We start from the raw sequence: 21820 nt of genomic DNA on the forward strand, positions 1-21820 counted from the left end.
CCCATAGGCTCTTCCAAAAATCTGAGAGAAATTGAGGAGAGAGGCCTTGAGACTGGCAGTGCCCACTGTTGCTAGAGTGCTCTTGATTGCGAGTATCTAAATCCTGCGGCCGAGCCGTGCGGTGTAAGCAAAGAAAGGGGTACCGGGAGCCTCCTCTCTATGAAAAGGATCGTGCGATGTCCACTTCCCTGAATCCCATTGAAGTTGCGTGATAGGGCTTTTGTATGTAGTGATTATCCCATTGTAATTTAAAGATCCCCATTTTGTACTTTCTCTGTGGAAGGATATCCCTATTCTATCGACTATTGGTATGAATGAGTGGTTATTATTATCTTCTGAGTATGATGTGTATCTTTGTCGTTTGAGTCTGTTTAAGTACAATATCTCTTTGCATGATTCCCAATTCGTGAGGATGGGCTGTTGTGAGTGTGACATGTTTTGTTACATGGATGATACCATTATAGAGTTGGACAAATCTTGTGCGGCGTTAAGAGATATCAAAGATGAGTTAGCAGATGTGTTCCGAGCTGATTTGCTGAGGGTTTACCACATGAGAGGAACATGGATTACGCTATCGAATTATTACTCAGTAGTTGCCCTTATAGGAAACAACCTTATTGGTTTAGTCAAATCGAGTTATTGCTTGGTAGTCGGGCTTATAGGAAACAACCCTATCGGTTTAATCAAACCAAGGAGGATGAGATTCAAAGGCAACTATAGGATTATCTCGAGAGGGGGTTGTGTGGCCAAGTAAGTTTTCATGGGGGGCACCAGTGCTTTTGTCTAGGAAAAAGGGGGAAGGGTGCTCTTCTTCCTCGGCTGGCCGCTTTGGGAGGAGAAGGCTACCTCATACAAAATGGGGGGGTGGGGAACAACTACACACGTGGTCTATAATGCCAAGTGGGCTCACCACCACTGTCACAAAGAAAAGGACTATGACGCTGCGGGAAGGCTTGGGAGCGCTTTTGCATGCTGTTGGAGCCACCCTGAAGCGCCCCTCAATGCGCACGAAGGGTATGAATGATATCGAGTCAGATACTACGGATGGGCTTTGCTGGCGGGGTAAGGGTGCCCTTGATTGCTTCGCTACAACAAGCTCTCCAAATATTCCACGCAACAATACTATTGCAAATCTCCCATCTCTGGCAAGAATCGGGAGTCCAATGATCAAAAGAGGTAGCTGGAACTCGAACGGCAGAGATACGGAGATAATAGACCTGCGAGGCAAGCCCCCCACCATCCTCCTCATATGCCATTGCGGCCTTGTTGGCTTACCTCCAATGGCTAGCCAAGTGCCAACCGCAAGGCTTCGATGTGCCAACTGCCACAGAAAGAGTGTGATCTTTTGTGGCCGAAAACTGTCCCATAGTCTCTTCTAGAAATCTGAGACAAATTGAGGAGGGAGGCCTTGAGATTGGCAGTGACATGGTGGAGTGCTCTCGATTGTGAGCATCTAAATCTTGCGGCCCAGCCGTGCGGTGTAAGGGGTGCCGGGATCCTCCCCTCTATGAAAGAGATCGTGCCATGTCCACTCAACTACATCCCATTGAAGTCGTGTGAGAGGGATTAAATGATTATCCCATTTTAATTTAAGGATCCCCATTTTGTACGTTCTTGGTTGAAGGATATCCCTATTCTATCAACTATTGATATGAATGAGCAGTTATTATCTTTTGAGTATGATGTGTATCTGTGTTGTTTGGTTCTATTTAAGTGCTATATCGCTTTGCGTGATTCCCAATTCGCGAGGATGGGCTCTTTTGAGTGTGACAAGTTTTGTTACATGGATGATACCATCATAGAGTTGGACAAATCTCGTGCATCAGGGGATATCAAAGATGAGTTCGTAGACGTGTTACCAGCTGATTTGCCTGAGGATTTACCACCTGAGAGGAACATGGATCACGCTATCGAGTTATTATTTGGTAGTTGGCCTTATAGGAAACAACCCTATCGGTTTAGTCAAACCGAGTACCGAGTTATTGCTTGGTAGTCGGCCTTATAGAAAACAACCCTATGGGTTCAGTCAAACCGAGGAGGATGAGATTCAAAGGCAACTATAGGATTGTCTAAAGAGGGGGTTTGTGCAGCCAAGTAAGTGTCTCCATGGGGACACTGGTGCTTTTGCCCAAGAAAAGGACGGCACGATGTGCTTCTATGTTGATTACAAGGGGCTTAACAAACTCACCATTAAGAATGGGTATCCATTGCCACGCATGGATGATCTCATGAATTACTTTACGAAAATCGATTTGAGGTCGGGGCACCATCAGACCAGGATTCGATAGAGGATGTGCTAAAGACTAGATTTTGGACTCGGTACTGTCACTATGAGTTTTGGGGTTTGGTTTGACCAATGCTCGAGCTACTTTCGAGGAAATGATGTATGATTAACTTCATCTATTTCTGTTAAAGTTTTTCGTGGTATTGCTGTATGACATACTTATTTATAGTAAGTCACTGCACGAGCATGTGCGCCATCTGAAGAGTGTCTTGTAGATATTGAGATAAGAGAAGCTCTACACAAGGGAATCCAGATGCGACTCTTCAAAATCAGAGCTTCTTTGTTTGGGTCATATCATCACTCAGAATGGTATATGCGTAGACTCGGGCAAAGTGAGAGAGGTTCTTGAGTGGCTAGTGTTGCAGACTCTACGGTAGGTAAAATCCTTTTTGGGTTATATGGGTTTCTTTCGGAAGTTTATCCAAAATTTTGCCAAGGTAGTTGCACCATTGACATGACTCCTAAAGGGGGTTATGAAAAAGAGGGCCAGGAGTAGTCCTTTGGTTATTTGGAAGTCCTTTGTAGGAGCTTTGAGGCTTTGAAAGAGTTGGTGACTACGGCACATATGCTGTAGTTAGTGGATCCTAGCAAGCCGTTTGTGGTCAAGACAGATTCTAATGATTTTTCCATAGAGGGCAACTCTTTTCCAGGATGGTTTGTGCATTGCGTTTGAGAGCAAGAAGCTCATTGAGGCTAAGAAGTGCTACTACCGAACACAGGCAAAGAAGTTGCTTGTAGTCATCTATTCCTTGCAATCATGTGTTCTCTAACGTGATTGTTGCCTCAAAGCGAGGGCCCACAATAGAGGGGCACCGTCGGTGGTGGAGGAGTGTTTGATCTAGAGTTGTCGTTGATGCTAGCCCTCATCGAGACAGCGGTCTCGGCCGCCAACAGTTTGCCACTCTTGGTCTCGATCCTCATAGGGGAAAGGGGGGGGGGGGTGTGTCAACGAAAGGAACAAGTCAGAGGGTCCATGCTTGCAGCCGCGCCCATTGGGGCGCTGATGGCCGGGGCACCGTGGTCCAACGACGGGGCAAGCGTATGGCGAGGTGTCCCATTTAACAAATGAAGCATTAGCCCAAGAGGCTTGGTGAACACCACACGCTATAGAAAATGAGAGTCATGGAGGCGGGGGATCGCCAACAAGTGGTGAGGCAAGTTCTCCGGGGAGGCTACAAATATCCAGAGCATGGGACGTCCGTGTGTCTGACCACCTTGGTGACTCTATCAGCCACTTGGGGGGGGGGGGGGCTCAAGCACCTGTCCCAACGTACATCCCATCGATTGACAGATCAAGCATTAGCCTGAGAGCCTAGGGAACTCCACTCGCTATAGAAAATGAGAGTCGTGGAGGCGGGGGATCACCAGGTGGTGAGGTGGGTTCTCCGGGGAGGCTACAAATATCCAGAGCATGGGGCGAGGTGTCCCATCGATTGACAGATTGGGCATTAGCCTGAGAGCCTAGGGAACTCCACTTGCTATAGAAAACGAGAGTCGTGGAGGCGGGGGATCGCCAAGTGGTTAGGTAGGTTCTCCGGGGAGGCTACAAATATCCGGAGCATGGGGCGTCCGTGTGTCTGACCACCTTGGTGACTGTATCGGCCACTTAGGGGGAGGCTCAAGCACCTGTCCCAAGGTACGTCCAATTGTCAATAGAGGCACCAAGTACTTCTAGGGAAGCCTGGGGAACCAAATGGCCATGAAGCCAACGACTTTGGTCAAAGGGTTTGCATCTAGAGAGAAAATATAGCTCTACTTGGAGAAGAAAGCTCGTTCCTCATGCTTCGCGATAGGGTACTTTCTGCCAAGGCCACCAAGGCAAATTCAATTGTGATGTAGCCATTGCCCGATAACTGGATGTTGGCAATGTGCCCTTGGTCTCTAGTGAGGGATGCTTGCAGGAGGTCTCCAAGTAGGCGGCTGCTAGCTGGCTGTGTCACAATTGCCGAGGAGTTTTTTTCAAGACTAACGTGGTGGCTTTCAAAATGTCTCAACAGAAGAAGCTAAGAGATAGAGGTCCGCATCAGAAAATATACAATTTGGCGCGGCCTCGGACAAGGATGAGGGAGTGGCTGCCATATAGTCCTCCAAGGGGGATAGACTAGGGGTGGGTCTCAACAACTGTGAAGTGAGCACGACAATGTGAGCACATGCCTATGCTGGGGTTATAGACTATGGGTGATGGAAAACCTCCATGGTGGAGAAAGAAAGAAAGATATATTAAGAGTCTACTAAAGACCCAATGGGCCTAGGAGACCAAAGTGATACAATAATGTCCATGGCATATCTCATCATGGAATGGAAAATAAAACAGAAACAAAACATAAACATAGCTATCTCATTGGGGTGATACAAAACTGTCCATGGAAACTCATTGTGGAATACTAGGAACATAGAAACATGAGAGCAGCATCAGCCCCCAGTAGATGGTATACTACTCTCTGAAATATTAAGCATGGGGCTAATGAGAATGGCTGAGAGGTCTCCCTTAGCTATGTCACGTGGAAAGGTAGCTCGATGGCGGTGGAACATGTCTTGGATCTGGAGCTGATGAGGGGATCGTGGGGCCAATGGTTGGGGGGGCGGGGGCGTCGGGCATGCTGGAGTGGGAAGGCCCGGTCCGAGGTAACTCCTCTTGGGCAAAGTGGGTCCGGAGCAGCTCGAGGTGGGTCCACAAGATCCACTATATCGGTGTCCACCTCTTGGGTCTGGAAGAAATTGATGATGGTTAGTTGGTGAGGGAGGGGGCGGGTGGCTGGGGTCGAAGCTCTCTCAAGAAAGTGTCCCTATGTCTGTGGAGCTCAAGCAGGAAGAGGCCTAGGCAACGTTGGTTTAGGAAGTCAATGATCCTGGAGAGTGGACCAAATCCCTCACGAAACAGACATTGAAACCTCCTGCAGATCTCGAGGGGGGGGGGAGAAACGCAAGAAGGATAGGGCCCTCCATGTACGAGTGCGGGGGCTTACCCCACGGAGGATGCCATGACGCTTTGCCAGATGATATGAGTGGATCCCCCGTCCCCCCCCGTAGATACATGGAGGGAAGGCAAGGATATGACATGAGAGTGGCCCCTCATCATTAGATTCCTTGATGCCACCTAGCAGTATGGAACTGCAATGGCATCCTATGGTCGAATCTAAGAGGTTTCAGCAGGCAGGGATGTCATTTTCTATCAAGAGACTCATCAGAGCCCTGAGAGGGGCTTACCTTACATAGCCAGTATGAGTGGGAGTCAGCTTTCTGAGGCGAGACCCACACATCAGGAGGAGTACGTGGCTCTAGAGGGGTCGCTCTCCTTTTTAGATCCCATCTCCGACAAATCCTCAACATCATCCAGAAGGATGAGAATGCACGGTATCTTTGGGTGCGGCTCCAACTTAACGTGACAGAGTCATCCACATTGTTGTGTGTTATTTTGCACCACGCCACTCCCCTTACACCACACAGCATGGCCAGTCACCGTACTTACCATTATATCCCCACATCTATCACTTGTCCGGACACACGACACTCCTATGTACGCTCCCTCTATCATATCCCCCATCAGCCACCCCTACCCTCACCACCAGATCCCCGCCCCACCACCTCCAGCTTCTTCACAAAGAGCATGTTCCTCAAGGCCATTCGTAGACTACGCAATGGGCGAGCCCAAGATCATGAGAGACTCATTGCCAGGTACATCTCGCATGCCGATGATACCTTGGCGCCCCTACTACATGTTCAATAGAGCCCTTTGTGAAGGATTTCCACCCTCTTGGTCCACCAACACCATCACCCCCATCCTCAAAGCCGGAGATCCACTTTATCCTAATAATTACAAGATGATCATGATTGGCCACACATTGGCTAAACTCTATGGATCGATGCTAGAGGCGGAGCTCAGTTCATTTGTAGAGAGACATGGATGCAGAGCCTCAGGACAGGCAAGCTTTCGGAGGAGCTACTCTACCCTTGACCACATCTTCACCCTCCGTACCATCATCGAGGAGGGTAGAGCATGACATGAGAGGATTTACTGCTGCTTTGTGGATTTCTGCAAAGCTTTTGATACTATACCCGGAGCCCGCCTCCTACACCATCTACAAGAGATAGGAGTCCCATCTAACATGGTTTGGAGCATCATCGCCCTCTATGGGTCCGTCACCGGACGAGTGAGAACCCCAGGAGGTACGTTGCAGGAGATTTCCAATACTATTGGTGTGAAACAGGGCTGCCCTCTATCGCCCACTCTTTTTGGCCTCTACATTGATGGTATCTCGAGCTCCATTGACGGATTAGGCAAGACTGGTCCCACACTGGCAAGAATATTGATCCCCATACTACTTTATGCAGACAACATTGTCCTCCTCTCAGATTCAGCCGAGGGGCTTCAGAGACACTTGGATGCCTTACAGGACTTCTGCACTCAACAGGACCTCTCTGTTAACCTTGGTAAAACCAAGATTATGGTCTTCAATACTTCTCACTCCTTCACATCCAGATTGAGCTTCGCATATAGAGGGGATCCTGTGAAGATTGTCTCATCCTATGTCTACCTTGGTGTCACTTTTAGTGGCCCACACTTCACCATGCTTCCCATAGCACATGCTAGAGTGACACAGGGATATGCAGCCTACTTGAGTGGCAGTGCTTCCAAGCACATTTCCAAGAGCCTAGGACGAAGGGTTGGCTTTTTGACACCCTCGTCACACCAGCCTTGATGTATGGAGAAGCCTTCCGGGGGCCCAATTTTATCCGATGAGGATTGGCAGCGAGTTGAGAGGCCCCAGGTCATGATGTTCTCCCGTATGGTCCGCAGCCAACCATTAGTCCCACACCAGATTATTCAGGCAAAGTTTGCTGCAGTCCCCATGGTAATGGATGCACTCTTCGAGACAGTCACCTGCCCCCATCGCACGAGTCACATGGATCCCCACAGGTACCCGAGGCTTGCCCTGGAGTCCTCGAGACAACTACCACTTGAGGGCCACTCTAGAGTATGGTATGCATTAGTTTCCACTTGGTTCTCAATATATGGGCTCCACATGAACCGCCTACCACCCCTTTTGTACAGTTTGGACTCCCCTTTTCTCTGGCTCTCTCACGAGGATACCAACCGGGTTATCTAGTTAGATCTTCTCAACCTCTACACCCATTGCACATACATCACACCTCCAAAGCTCCCAATGAAGATGCACTTTTACAGAGATTAGTTCCTCACGCTCACTGAGGATGGATTCATCCAACAGCCACACTACTTGAGTGTTCACATGTCCCATGCCATGCTCCAGATACGAGTTTCATCCCACCGCCTCAGAGTGGAGAAAGGTAGAGCTGAGCGCGTCTTCAAAGCCGGGAAGCTCAAACGGAGACTCAGAGAGGAGGTTTGTGCTTCTTCACCATCTCCACCCAATCTTTCTTGGTGGTCTGCAGTTCTTCCCGCAGCTTATCACTTGCAGCCTTCAGCTGCTCCCGTCCTTAGACCCTTTTGAATATTCAGTTCCCCTTCTTCACCGTAGCCTTCAGGGCTTCCATTTTTGCCCGGAGTTCCCCTATCAGTGGGGCAGCCTCTGGCATTTCCTGTTGTTGCATAAAGGGTCTCCTTCAACATCTGAATCTCCTCCTCATGGTGGTTCACCTTTGCTGCCAATTCTTCAATCTTGTTATTCTTTCCTTGTATCTCCTTGCGGAGGCCTTCCAACTGTTTTTCGTGTTGGTTCAGGACCCTTCTTCTTGGTGTTGTCCTCCACTGTCTCGATGTATGCCTCCAGCTCCTGTAGATTCATTGTGGCTGTTTCCCCCTGGTTGCTGCCTTGGGGGCCTGAGCAAGGGTGGGTGCGTGGGTGCGTTGGAACAACGAGGTGGAGGTGGTCAACGGAGCAGCGTAGGTGCACACGCAGAGTCGCAGCAAAGCAGGGGCGCAGCAGGCACGGGCCGCAGCAAAGCAGGGGCGCTGCAAACGCGCAGTCGCAGCGCGGCAAGGGCAGCAGGTGCGTAGCACCGCAGCGCTGAAGGGGGATATCAAGGGCACCGCACAACAAGGACGCAGCAAAGCCCACCAGCATGCAGTGCGAACAGAGGAGGGCGTGAAGGTGCTCACGCCATTGAGAGAGAGCGAGAGAGAGAAAGAGAGAGCCAAAGGTAGAGAGGGATCATGTGCACGACTCAATGATGTTGACAGGTGCGTAGCACCGCAGCGCTGAAGGGGGACAGCAAGGGCACCGCACACAACAAGGACGTTGCAAAGGCCACCAGCGTGTAGCATGAACAGAGGAGGGCGTGAAGGTGCTCATGCCATTGAGAGAGAGAGAGAGCCAAAGGTAAAGAGGGATCATGTGCACGACTCAATGATGCTGATTGTATTAGTTGTTTGAAGCTACACCAAGTACATGCTTTTGTAGGCTTTAAGCCTTATCTTTTGACTAAGTCACACACACACACATACAATGACACATGGCATGGTCTATGATATCATTGTTTACACACTCTCTCACATAATATCTGCCTTTGAGGCTGCTGACACACAGACACACACTAGTATACTGTTAAGTGTTCACAAATAGTTACACACTTCGACTACATGTACCCTTTGACTTTGGAACCTGTTCAATACTAAATGGCAGGAAAACATATATTGTTTCCAACAAACCCCCTACAACATATGTTCCAATGCCTAGGGACTGATACAATGTTGGAGACAGAGATGTTCTAACAAGTGGTACATATGTGGATACATTAGAGATCGTAACTTGCAGCTGTACGTGTACAAGAGAAATATTGTTAATCCTCGATAATCAACCTTATACCTTGATTAATACTTCAAGAGAGAGAGAGAGAGAGGTAAGAGACAACCTTCCACAATAGAGTCAAGACACCACACTGACCCAGAACCGTCGGGCCCCTTCAAGGAATATAATTCCGATCCAGAGTATAGAGTGACGGTTGGCTCTCCAGCATGATATCATGAAACAAAACAAACAAGAAATCTAGACTCTCCTACTTTGCAAGGTGGCCACCTACTATCTATCTAGCCGCAAGTGGATAGTGGTCCACAAAGGCAGCGATCGGAGATTCCACCTATCTGTACTCTACCCTCAAGGTTTTTGTGCAAGAGGAGCACAACCAGGAGTGCAAGGGCACACTGTGTCGAAGAAAACCTCCAATAGGAGCAATATCCACACACCCCCGCAAGCCGCTACATGATGCAGGAAATATCAATTCTCCACGCCTAGACAACCATCTCCAGATCCACAGTCTGGATGCAAAATCTGATTGTACGAACAGCTTCGAAAGGGAGGTAGCAATGGAGGACGCCTAGACACGTGGTGGAAAACAGCGCAGCTAACTAGCGCGAATTTCGAGGTTGTCGCAAGCACCTTGGAGGCTGTAAAACTGTCACGTGGCGATCATGGCGATCGTGATGCCTCGAAAGACTGGCAGGACCTCCTTTTTATGCCTCTTTTTCCATAGAAAGAAACTTTGCCTTTTCTTTTAAAAATATTTCTAAAGAATAAAAGCACTTAAAATTTTAACTTAGAAATTTAGTAGCCCGTAGGAATATTTAAAAGTTTCCATGCATAAAAATTGCTAAAATCTCTAGCCTAAGATTAGGGTCAATCACTAGACCTTGGCCTTGAGGAAAATACTATATTTCATCAAAGGTTCTAGGATTTTACAAAAATTGGATAATTTAATACAATCGCATGAAAGTGGTAATACAATCACATGAAAGTGGTAATTTGATAATATTTAATACAATCGCATGAAAGTGGTAATTTGATAATATTTCCTAGATGTAGGAATTTGTCCAAGTCCCGGAGCATGATTGACAAGTGGCTAAAAGTCTTTAACTGGGTGTGTGGATCTTCAGTGTTGATCTCCTACACATCCAAATTTTGGTATATAAAAGCGCATGCGATAAGTAAATACTTACCACTTGTCAAAAATAAAAATCGGCAAAATTAGCAATCAGCAACATGCAATTCACTCGATGCTCAATCTTCGTGAATGCCTAAATGACCAAACCACAGACTAAGGTATTAGTCTACCACCACTTATACCTCGATTAATACTGAGAGAGAGAGAGAGAGAGAGAGAGAGAGAGAGAGAGAGAGAGAGAGAGAGAGAAAGATTTTATTAACGTCTTCCAAAAGACCGAACTCGGCCTATGAGACAAATCGGAGTACCTGTATGGGGTATCCTCTGTCATCCCAACAAAATGAAAAAGTACTGAACAAAAAAAAAACTGAATCTAGGTGTGCAGGGGATGGAGCTCTACTACTAGGAGAAATGCAAAGCTATATGCATGGAGTATACAATCATGATATGCAACCTAGCTAGCTCCATCCTGTACCATACTGGGGGTATAAAATGGTATACATCCACAATAGTGTCAAGACACAACATTGACCCAGAACGGCGAGCCCCTTCAAGGAATATAATTCCAATCCAGAGCACAGAGTGATGGTTCACTTTCCAACATGATATCATCAAACAAACAAACAAGAAATCTAGACTCCCGTACTCTGCAAGGTGGCCACTCACTATATCTACCCACCCGTAAGTGGATAGTGGTCCACATAGGCAGCAGTCAGAGTATCCACCTGTCCATACTCCCCCTTCAAGGTTTTTGGCCAAGAGGAGCACAACTAGGAGTGCAAGGGCACTATGTGTCGAAGTGAATCTCTAGTAGCCAACAATATCCACACCCCCCCCCCCCCCCCCCCGCGCGAGCAAGCTGCAACAAGATGCAAGAAATATCAATTTTCCATGCCTAGATAGCCATCTCCAGAGCCACAGCCCTGATGCAAAATCTGACTACACGAACAGCTTCGAAGGGGGGGGGGGGGGGGGGGGGGGGTGGGGAGCATAAAACTACAGGACACTTGTTGGAAAACATCCAAGATCATTGGCGTGGATTTTGAGGTTGTCGCGAGCACCTCGCAAGCTATAAAATTGTCGCTCGAGGATCGTGATGCCTCGAATGACTAGCAAGACCTCCTTTTTATGCTTCTTTTTCCATAAAAAGAAACTTTGCTTCTTCTTTTAAAAAGTTTTCTAAAGAATAAAAGCACTTGAAATTTGAACTTATTAATTTAGTAGCCCGCGGGAATATTTTAAAAGTTTCCATGCGTAAAAACTGCTAAAATCTCTAGCCTAAGATCAGGGTAAATCACTGGAACTTGGCCTTGTGGAAAATACTATATTTCGTCAAAGGTTCCAAGATTTTACAAAAATTGGATAATTTTATACAATCGCATAAAAAGTTAATTTGATTTCCGAGATATAGGAATTTGTCCAAGTCCTAGAGCATGATTGACGAGTGGCTGAAAGTCTCTAACTGGGTGTGTGGATCTTCAGTGTTGATGTCCTACACATCCAAATGTTAGTATATAAAATCATACGTGATAAGTAAATACTTACCACCTGTCAAAAATGAATGTCGGCAAAATTAGCAATCAGCAACGTGCAATTCACCTGAAGCTTAATCTTGAATGCCTAAATGACCAAACCAAGTCCAAAAGCAGCACTCAATGCAAAACATCAAGCAACTTAAGTGCATGTGCCTAAAGATATCATCCAATTCATCAATCCCTGTACTTCATGTCTTTCACCTTTCCAGGCTAAGATAACCTTCCAGCTTTCGAGGCTAAGGTATCGGTCTACCACCACTTAGGGCTTAGACTCAGTCTACCACCACTTACACCTTTATTAATGCTTCAAGAGAGAGAGAGGGAGATAAGACACAACCATCCACAATAGTGTCAAGACACCACACTGACCCGGAATGGCCGGGGCCCCTTCAAGGAATATAATTCCAATCCAGAGTAAGAGTGACGGTTGGCTCTCCAACATGATATAATGAAACAAAACGAACAAGAAATCTAGACTCTCGTAGTGTGCAAGGTGGTCACTCACATATACCCAGCCACAAGTGGATAGTGGTCCACACAGGCAGTAGTCAGGAATCCACCACTCTACCCTCAAGGTTTCTGGCCAAGAGTAGCACAACTAGGAGTGCAAGGGCACACTGTGTCCAAGCAAATATCCAGCAGCAGCAATATCCACACACCCCAGCAAGCGGCAACAACAAGATGCAAGAAATATCAATTCTCTACGCCTAGACAGCTATCTCGAGAGCCATAGCTTGGATGCAAAATCTGACTACACGAACAGCTTTGAAAGGGCGGATAAAACCACAAGACACCTGTTGGAAAACAGCCCAGATTATCGGCGTGAATTTCGAGATTGTCATGAGCACCCTCAAGGTTTTTGGCCAAGAGTAGCACAACTAGGAGTGCAAGGGCACATTGTGTCCAAGCAAATCTCCACCAGCAGCAATATCCACACCCCCCGCAAGAGGATGCAGGAAATATCAATTCTCCACGCCTAGACAACCATCTCCAGAGCCACAACCTGATGCAAAATCTAACTGCACGAATAGCTTCCAAAGGGCAGATAAAACCACAAGACACCTGTTGGAAAACAACCCAGATCATTGGTGCGGATTTCGAGGTTGTCGCAAGCACCCTATAGGGTGTAACACTGTCGCGTGGAGATCGCGATGCCTCAAATGACTAGCGAGACCTCCTTTTTATGCTTCTTTTTCCATAAAAAGAAACTTTGCTTTTTCTTTTAAAAAGATTTCTACAGAATTTAAGCACTTAAAATTTTAACTTAGAAATTTAGCAGCTCGAGGAATAAAGTTCCACCCGTAGAAACTACTTAAATCTCTAGCCTAAGATTAGGGTGAATCACTGGACCTTGGCCTTGAGCAAAATATTATATTTCGTTAAAGGTTCGAGGATTTTACTGCCATACCTGATGTGCCTTGGGGGCAATCCCACAGGCAATGTCTCCGGCTCTCCTCTGGGCTTGCCCCTGTGGCAACAACTTGTTGGTCTTCCAATGATTACTAGCCACGTGCCCAATGGTAAGCTTTGATGGGCTATAAGAGCTAGAGAAAGAAGAATATCTTTTTGGGACGGAGGTTGCTCCAAAGTCTCCACAAGAAGTCTTTCCTTGTGTTTATGTGTGAACACGTCATGGGTCCTTTGCATGGGTCGTCCCCCCGAAAAAGATTTGTAATAAGTGTTTGAAACCGGCCTTCAATAAAACTGATGAGCGGTAGACAAAAACTTCACCACACACAAGCACTTAAAAATAGTTTAAATCACTTAAACTTGAAGAGAGAGAAGATAGAGAGAGAATGTAGGTAGGGGGAGCTAGATTGCTCCTACATAAGAGAAGTGGTGGCCCCAAACCGCTCTGGTGCCCCCACAGGTATTTTTTTACTCTTCACAAAGCTGGGTTACAACTTTGCCGCGCTCGCTCCAAGTATCCTCGGCTAGGAGCGCTCCCGCACACACACTAGCACCCAAGGCCCGCAAGTGAAGGCTTTTTTGGCCACCACCTCCTCTCAGACCCACATTGTGGTTATGACTAGAATGCCTCACTTATATAGAGTCGGCTTAGGCTTGCTTCAAAGCAAGTTTTACTTTTAAAAAGTAACTTGCTTTTAAAAAGCAACCGAAAAGCAACTTTATTGACTTTTTATACAGAAAGTCATCCTCCTAAAAATCTCTCAAACCACTTTGAATTTGAAGATGCTGTAAGAGACAAAGTTGCTCTTTTCAACGAGCTCTTTGCGATGACGCGAATAGATCTTCATTTTGACATTCTTGAAAAATAGGGTTAGGGTTTCCACCAAGGCAAAACATGCACTGTGGTGACATACCTCCCTCTTGAAAGAATGTAATCGTCCTTGATTGTGCTCCATAGTGCAACCGGAACATCCAAGTTCTGCCAATCTGAAACAGATCACCACAAAGAAAGATAAACACAAAACAAGTGTCGTTAAAAACCAAGCATCCACTCCATGCAATATACATGTCTCGAGGTGATGTCCCGACTGCTCCAAAATATGGCCATCCCGCAGGACCCATACTAAGCAGTATCATCACAGACATATGCATAATGATGCTCCACATGTACAAATATTTCCATGCACATATATGAGTACATCCAAGACCATATGGTAAAGATCAACGTCCCAATCTTTTTCCAACCATACCCAAGTCAAAAGATACCATAAACCATGTGACTAGCACATCATAGAAGTCCCGCAAGCAGATGTACTGTCAGCCCTCAATACCTCTAGTGAACCATATAGAGATCACCAAGCGACTCCTAGATCCCATCTGAGTGCGTCCGTGACAAAGGAGTGGAGGAACCCCCCTCTTGAGCATCAAGTAATGCTCCAGACCCACACTCTGTTGCTGAACTTGTGTGAGCACTTTCCATGGTAGGCTCCAAACCAAAAGCATCAAGATAAAGTTGCAAAACAATAGGTGAATTTGCTAAGTCACCCTCCTCCATCCACTTCAAATCCATAGGTGAATAGTTCCTGAACTTAAGCAAATATTGACGTGAAACTTTACCTTGTAGTTCCAAATCTCTACAGAACCCAACAGCTATGTCAAACACCACTACTTGACCATTTTGGTGTACTGCCCACTTAGCTTTCTCACGAGTCTTTGCAATAAAAGCTCACACCCCCAGTGAAGATGATACATGCCAAACCTTTGAAGCCTCCCTGAAGTTGCCTTCTCACATGGCTTCTTCACCTGCATCAAAGTCCTTTTGGCCTTGATTGCATCTTGCCCAGAATCAGCCCTTAAAATTCCCCTCTGGAAACGCCGATTTCTTTTTTTGGAGCTATCCATTGGAGCTTGGAGCTTGGAGCAAAGAGAATCTTGGAGGACACACCTACTCAACAAATCTGAAAGCTAAGGACCACGGGTAAGAAAAGCTAAACACCCTTGAGCGAGTTGTAGGTAATTTGACACAAGAAAAGCAAGATTTAAGTTGCCCAAAGTAACTGGGAATTCTGTTTTGCAAGATTTAATGGAAAGCTTCAGAGTTTGAATGCAAAGAGGAAAATGCATGTAATAGGTTAAGGACACATGTATGTGGCATTGGTGAATGCAATAGCAACTCATATGAAAACCCTAGATTGGTTTTGGAACAAATCTTTACATTGTATAAGTGGGAAAATCATTGTTTTGGAAGCTTCACAAAACAGAGAATATATACTCCGAATTGATGCCATTGGAGGCGTTTATTACACTAATAAAAAGCATTAAAGTGTTGGGAGCTTAGATAGGATCAACGCACACTTGTTCGGCACCTCAAGTACTCATGTCCAATCTTGCTTTTTGGCCAGCGATTTGCCCCTCCAACATGCTCCCAAAAGCGCCTCTCATCAAGCATTGAGAAAAAGCGACTTTTCCAACCAAGAAAGCACAAAAGTAGCTTTTGAAGACTTTTTTGTTTTTCAAAACCAAGCCAAAATCAGCCCATGCTTTTTCTCAACATTGGTCCAACCACCCTTGGACACCCTTGTCCTTTGAGTCAAACACTGGTCAACCCTCGGTGAAACTGTGATTAAACCTGGTCAAACTTGGTTAAACATGCCTACCTTTGCGTTTTCTCATGCCCCAAGCTGTTCCATACCACATGCACACCATCACCCTGACGTAGTTAACCTTTCCATACACTTTGATCTGCTTTTGGACTCTGTCAAACTCAGCTTTTTGGTCAAAAAAGCCTTGCTTTTTTACTTTTACCCACACGAATACTCATGGCCGATCTACACATGCCGACACAGGCCTGTGCATCTTCATGTGTCTTTGGTCCATGTGAATTCTCTTTGCTCTTCCCAAGAGAAACCGATTCACTTCTTAGGCTTCTTTCTCGTCTCTTCCTGTCATGCTTGCTGCAGACAACCATGAGCTTGTCCCCTTGAGAAAATTGACGTGATCCCGGCAGTGGAACCTTGAAACCGGCCTTCAATATAGATGATGGGCGGTAGACAAAAACTTCACCACACACAAGCACTTAAAAATAGTTTAAATCACATAAACTTGAAGAGAGAGGAGATAAAGAGAGAATGTAGACAGGGGGACTAGATTTCTCCTACACAAAAGAAGTGGTGGCCCCAAACCGCTTTGGTGCCCCCGCAGGTATTTCTTTACTCTTCATGAAGTTGGGTTACAACTGCGCCGGTGTCGCTCCAAGTATCCTCGACCCCGCTCGCCCAAGGCTCGTGAGTGAAGGCTTCTTTGGCCACTGCCTCCTCTCAGACCCATGCTGTGGTTATGACTAGAGCTCTCCCCATGCCTCACCTATATAGAGCTAGCTTAGGCTTGCTTTAAAGCAAGTTTTGCTTTTAAAAAGAAGCCGAAAAGAAACTTTGGATTTTTTTGCAAAAAATCCTCCTCCTAAAAATCTCTAAAACCACTTTGAATATGAAGATGTTGTAAGAGACAAAGTTGCTCCTCTCAACGAGCTCTTCGTGATGGCAGGAAGGCTTGCTGAAATTGCTCCCAAAAAAGCAACTCTGTGAGAATTCAGGCGACTAGAGGCCCATCTCTCTTATGCCAGTTGTTTATAAATTGGTCACAAAAATGATAGTTAATCGCATTAAGGGCTACCTTCACTTGGGATTGCACCCGACAAAATACGGCTTTGTTCCCAGGCGGCAAATTATGGACAACATAGCAAATGCCTACATGGGAATTGAGTATGCCAAGTACACCGACCAAGATGGCCCGATCATGCAAGTGGATATTGCTAAGGCATTTGACACTGTCCACTGGGACTTCATAGCTGGGGTGATGGATCGAATGGGCTTTGAGCCCAAAATGCGAAATGTGATTTATTGGCTATACCAAGGGGTACTACTAAATGCATTTTTGGTCGGGAACTTTCGGCCGCTTGGACCTTGCGTAAATCGGTACGTCAGAGCTGCCCACTTAGTCCGTTGCTTTATGCCATTGCCACACACCCCTTGTTGTTATATATTGACAAGCTTACCCAGCAGGGCAGCTTGCATGGTATTGCGATGCCGGATGGTTCTCACTTTGTGGCACAGGCCTATGCTGATGACTCCTCCTTCCCTAGAAATACCCTAGCGGATTTGCAACAGATTATGGATGCCCTTTTGCTTTATGGGTTGGTAGCTGGGTTGCATGTCAATTTTCGAAAGTCGAAGTTGTTATCAGTCCGCCACTATCTTTGGCATTCTAATCTTTGGCCAGGTCAGATTGTTCCACCCGGTCAGTTGGTCAAGCATTTGGGATACCCGATTGGCTGGGATGTTTCTTTGAAAGATGAGGTGGCATGGGTGCTGACTCGATTGGAGTGCAAAATTGATTACTGGCTATCCACTTGGCCTTTGTATGTCCGCTTGCAAATTATCCAGTTGATCATCATGGCATACATTCAGTTTCACCTTCCTTTGTTACCTTGGACTAGCAAGCAGATTGATACATTTATGTCTCATGCCATTGCTTGTCTCTAGTGAACACAATGGGATCGCAAAGGGCTTCATTTGCTCAAACGTGCTTGTGTGTGCTCGCCCAAAATGCATGGGGGCCTAAACATTCTCGATATTCACTATCACATGCTGGCACGTAAGGCCACGTTGCTTATTGACTTTGTTCGTCAAACGCAGCCTTGGACACAGATGTTGGTAGCCATGTGTGCACACATGAAAGTAGATGCTTATGGTCACTGGGTTTTGGATCACTGGGATGTCATTTTTGGTCATATTACTGGGCACATACCAGGTTGCCCTTATGCCACTTCCTTGATTACAGCTTGGCAGCAGATCTTATGTTTCATCCATTGGTCAGGTAGACCTCCACATATAGGGAACTCACTCCGATCACAGAGCATTCATTGGAGTCAGGCCTTTCCTTGGCCTTTAGCGCTAGATCACCCAAGAAAGGCTTATCATCTATCGACTTTGGGAATACGTATGGTACAAGATGTGGTTGATGAGCATGGTATGGTTCTCACTTTTCCCAGGGCTACCAGGCGATGGCATCTGGGCATGCATCATAGGCCGATATGGCATGCCATAGCTGAACTTGTGGCTCCATTTCAGCCGGTACCCCCTCTTGAGGAGGAGGATTCATTACAGGATTGGCATTTTGATCATAAGCAGCCAGGTTATGCCTCATTCCCATTCCATCTCCTCACTGCTTCCAAGGCCTACCGTTTGCTCGTTCCTCAGCCTTGGATAGTGTAACATGGGAACCGGCTATGGCACTTGGATAAGCCTTTGCCCTGGTGGAAATCGACTTTTAAAAAGGTGTGGAAGTCAAAGTTGCCACTTTAGCAACGGGTCTTTTTTTGGCGATGCATTACGGGCGCACTACCGGTCGGCACTCTATTGGCCCAAAGGCGTATTGCTCCAGCTTTATGTCAGTGTTGCCGCCTTATGCTCGAGACTGTACCTCACTCGTTGTGAAGTTGCTTGCATTCCCGCGATTTTCGTCAACATTTGATAGCACTGCTACAGTATAGATTCCCTTGACAGCGCTTTTTTGGATTTTTGGCATAGTCCCCGGCTTTACTGGGGCATGATGATTTCTTCGCATGGGTGCACTTCTGGGCTCTTTGGACCATCTACTCCACCAAAAATCATCTGCACTTTTCTGTTGATGTTGTTCATCCCTTCCCCTATTTCCGTGTTGACCTATTCCGGTCACTTCAAGATTGCAATGATCTTGACGAGCTCTCTCTCCAGCAGTTTGAAGAATTTTCCCAGTTTTTCTAGTTCGTTCTCATAGTTCCACACCCGCTTCGGGTGACTATGATTGTACAATTTACTATTTAATAAAAAGCATTGTACTCCTTGAAGTTTTATCATCATTAATCAATAGAACATCATTGGGTCATGCAATCATTGTCTTTGGTTCTCCATTTGAGTTTGTTACATCTCTCTTTCTGTCTCTTTCTCTTTCTACACACACCACCATGGATATCTCCAAGCCTCCATAGCTACTATTCTGTGCTAACCCTAATACCAACAGATCCGCTGAGGAGGGGAGAGGAGGGCTCGTGAAGATGCTGAAGAGAGGCAAGGTGAGTGAATCCCCTTATAAGAAGTTGGAATAGACATGCAAACACGATTGTAGGTGGCTTCTAAGTGAATAATCACAAAATATGGCTTTATCTTACTTTTGGGAGCTATGATTTGATCTTCCCATTCAAGTACGAACTCAGGAAAAGAATGAAGAAACCAGAACTGTAGAAGTAGTCAAGTAACACTGCCTTCTTTAACTGAATGTAAAGGTCAAAACAGTGTTTTTACTAAGCTAAGGGGTATCATGCAACTGGTTTTGTGCTAGTTCTAGCAGTTCAAAAAATGGGGGTGTTGCTAAGGTGTTTGATTGGGAGTTTTTCAGGTACTGGGTGACAGAGATGCATGTTGATGGATTTCGCTTTGATTTGGCCTCAATCCTTACTCGAGCTAGCAGGTCTTTTCATTTCTTTTTATAGAGCAAGCCTCTGAAAGTTGCTGAGGTGTTAGGGCAAGCTTGTTCTAGACTTCAACTTTATTGATTTGTAAATATTGCATAGCTTTCTTGCCATGCTCACCTCTTGTTTCCTTTTACTGTTTTACTTGCTTTCGTGAATGATTTCCCTGGTCAACTGTTGGTACTAAAACGCATTTCTGTGGGCATGTTGTGCATTGTGAAGTCTTTGGGACAGAGCAAACGTTTTTGGCACAAGGGAAGGCTCAGATGGAGATTTTCTGACCACTGGGACTCCCCTCAGTGAACCACCCCTGATAGATATGATCAGCAATGATCCTGTGCTTTGTGGTGTTAAGGTTTTGTATTATGCCTTTCATGTCATGTCACTGCAAATCCAGACCCAGGTTGACATTTGTAACCTTAATAAGTAGCATAATCACATCAAACATTTTACAGTTGATAGCCGAGCCTTGGGATTGTGGAGGATTGTACCAAGTTGGCAACTTTCCACATTGGGGTTTATGGTCAGAATGGAATGGGAAGGTATGTGTGAGGGCTCATTCTTGCATGATTGGGAAATGCGAAAAGAAAGAGGCTGGGCTCATCTTATTGGTAACTTATGTGTTTACATCATCCTGAATCCTCCTTTTTTGGCTTTACAAGCTAATATACAAAACATTCTAGTGCTGCAGTTTCGTGATACTGTACGTCAATTCATAAAAGGAACTGATGGTGTCGCTGGGGCTTTTGCACACTGCCTCTGTGGATCACCTCATCTTTACCAAGTAAAATTAGTTTTTTATATTTGTTTTAGGGCAGTAACTTGCTGGAGAGACTGGTGACCTGAACATGTTTAGTGCAGGATGGTGGTAGAAAGCCTTGGCATAGTGTGAACTTTGTGACTGCTCACGATGGGTTCTCCCTGGCAGACGTCGTCTCATATAACAAGAAGCATAATATTGCCAATGGGGAAGGCAATAATGATGGAGAGACACATAATAATAGCTGGAATTGCGGAGAGGTAAATTATATCAGCTGTCTTTTGCATTTTTAGTTCACAGCAGAGCTTTTTTATGCACTACTCTGATCTAACCATAAGAAAACTACAGAATGTAGACTGTGTTTTCCAACAATTAACCTGAAGTTAAGACACCAGGATGCATGTTCCTTTGTTGAGCAGAACACAGTAGCTTGCCATTAATAATTAATGCTTTATTCAGTTGTGCATGAAAACTTTAGTTTTTTCTTCTTGGTTTTGGGCATATCGAGAATTATCTTCTCACATGTTTTACAATGTGTGCTCTTCTGATATAATGCTATATTGAATAGAAGTGCTGTTTGTGCAACAGGAAGGTGAACTAGTAAGTCGCCATGTGCAAGGCTTAAGACAAAGACAACTGCGCAATCTTATTGTTGCCCTCATCGTCTCTCAAGTAAGATTTATGTGATAGGTTGTTTTGACAAGAGAAATAAAAGAGGATTGCACCAGTGGTAGTAACATGTTGGTCACTCACGAAGGGGCACGTTTTTGAAAGGAAATTGAGCCTTTATTTTAGCATGGCCGATAGATCCCGAAAAATGTTATCTGAGCTAAGCAAACAAATCACATTTTAAATAAAGAGCTTGAGAACAACAAATGCACGTGTAGCTCAGCGGTGTGTACTTGACTTGGGGAGGGAATGTCCGGTTTTCAAATCCCTGCAGGCACCGGGTGTTCATATTGTGGTGGCAGCTTGTATTGCCTTCAGGAGGGAATACCAAGCGGTCTCGGGGCGGGTATTGTGACTACAGGAGGATGTACTAAAGGGGAAAAAAAGAACTTGAGAACAGAACTCAGCTGGAGCTCCCCACGTCCCTATGAGCCCTCCCCCCTCCGCGCTTTTCCTCACGTCCTTTTTTTGTTGCTGGCTGAGTCAGCGCTATGCTGCACATGCCAATTGTGAGCGATTTCTGGTTCCCTGGTCTAGAGGGCTCCATGGCAGCCACTCCACTTTCCCCAACCGATGCCACCCTCAAGTGTCCTTTTTAAGAAGGGGGCCTCCAGCTCCTTTCTATGTCAGTGGCCTCATTGGAGGCCACCACGCAGATTTGTCGGCACAGGGACAGAATTGGGACCTTCTGCAAGATGCTTTTGTTGGCAAGCACAAACACATCACCGACATTCAGTTCCTTTGGACGGTCTTCCCTGTGATGGGGCTCTGCTGTAGGATTCTCTCCACTAGGGCAG

The 21820-nt window shown here is 45.9% G+C and overlaps 1 protein-coding gene across 4 annotated transcripts in view; it reads left to right on the forward strand.

The window, feature by feature from the left end:
• Nucleotides 1-21820, forward strand: part of ISA1 (isoamylase 1) — a 154894-nt gene that overhangs the window by 124880 nt on the left and 8194 nt on the right. For all 4 annotated transcript variants that reach the window (XR_015263198.1, XR_015263199.1, XM_086781408.1 and 1 more), the window contains exons 9-14: nucleotides 19522-19593; nucleotides 19817-19949; nucleotides 20050-20136; nucleotides 20286-20378; nucleotides 20456-20614; nucleotides 20943-21026. Coding sequence is in view for 2 of the 4 variants with exons in the window: in XM_086781408.1 (XP_086637534.1) it covers nucleotides 19522-19593; nucleotides 19817-19949; nucleotides 20050-20136; nucleotides 20286-20378; nucleotides 20456-20614; nucleotides 20943-21026 (628 nt within the window). In the remaining 2 variants the exon portion in view is untranslated. The remainder of the gene's footprint in view (nucleotides 1-19521; nucleotides 19594-19816; nucleotides 19950-20049; nucleotides 20137-20285; nucleotides 20379-20455; nucleotides 20615-20942; nucleotides 21027-21820) is intronic.

The sequence above is a fragment of the Cibotium barometz genome, chromosome 43 (assembly GCF_041138505.1).
Source record: "Cibotium barometz isolate CiBa-2024 chromosome 43, ASM4113850v1, whole genome shotgun sequence".
In the NCBI taxonomy this organism is placed as follows: Eukaryota; Viridiplantae; Streptophyta; class Polypodiopsida; order Cyatheales; family Cibotiaceae; genus Cibotium; species Cibotium barometz.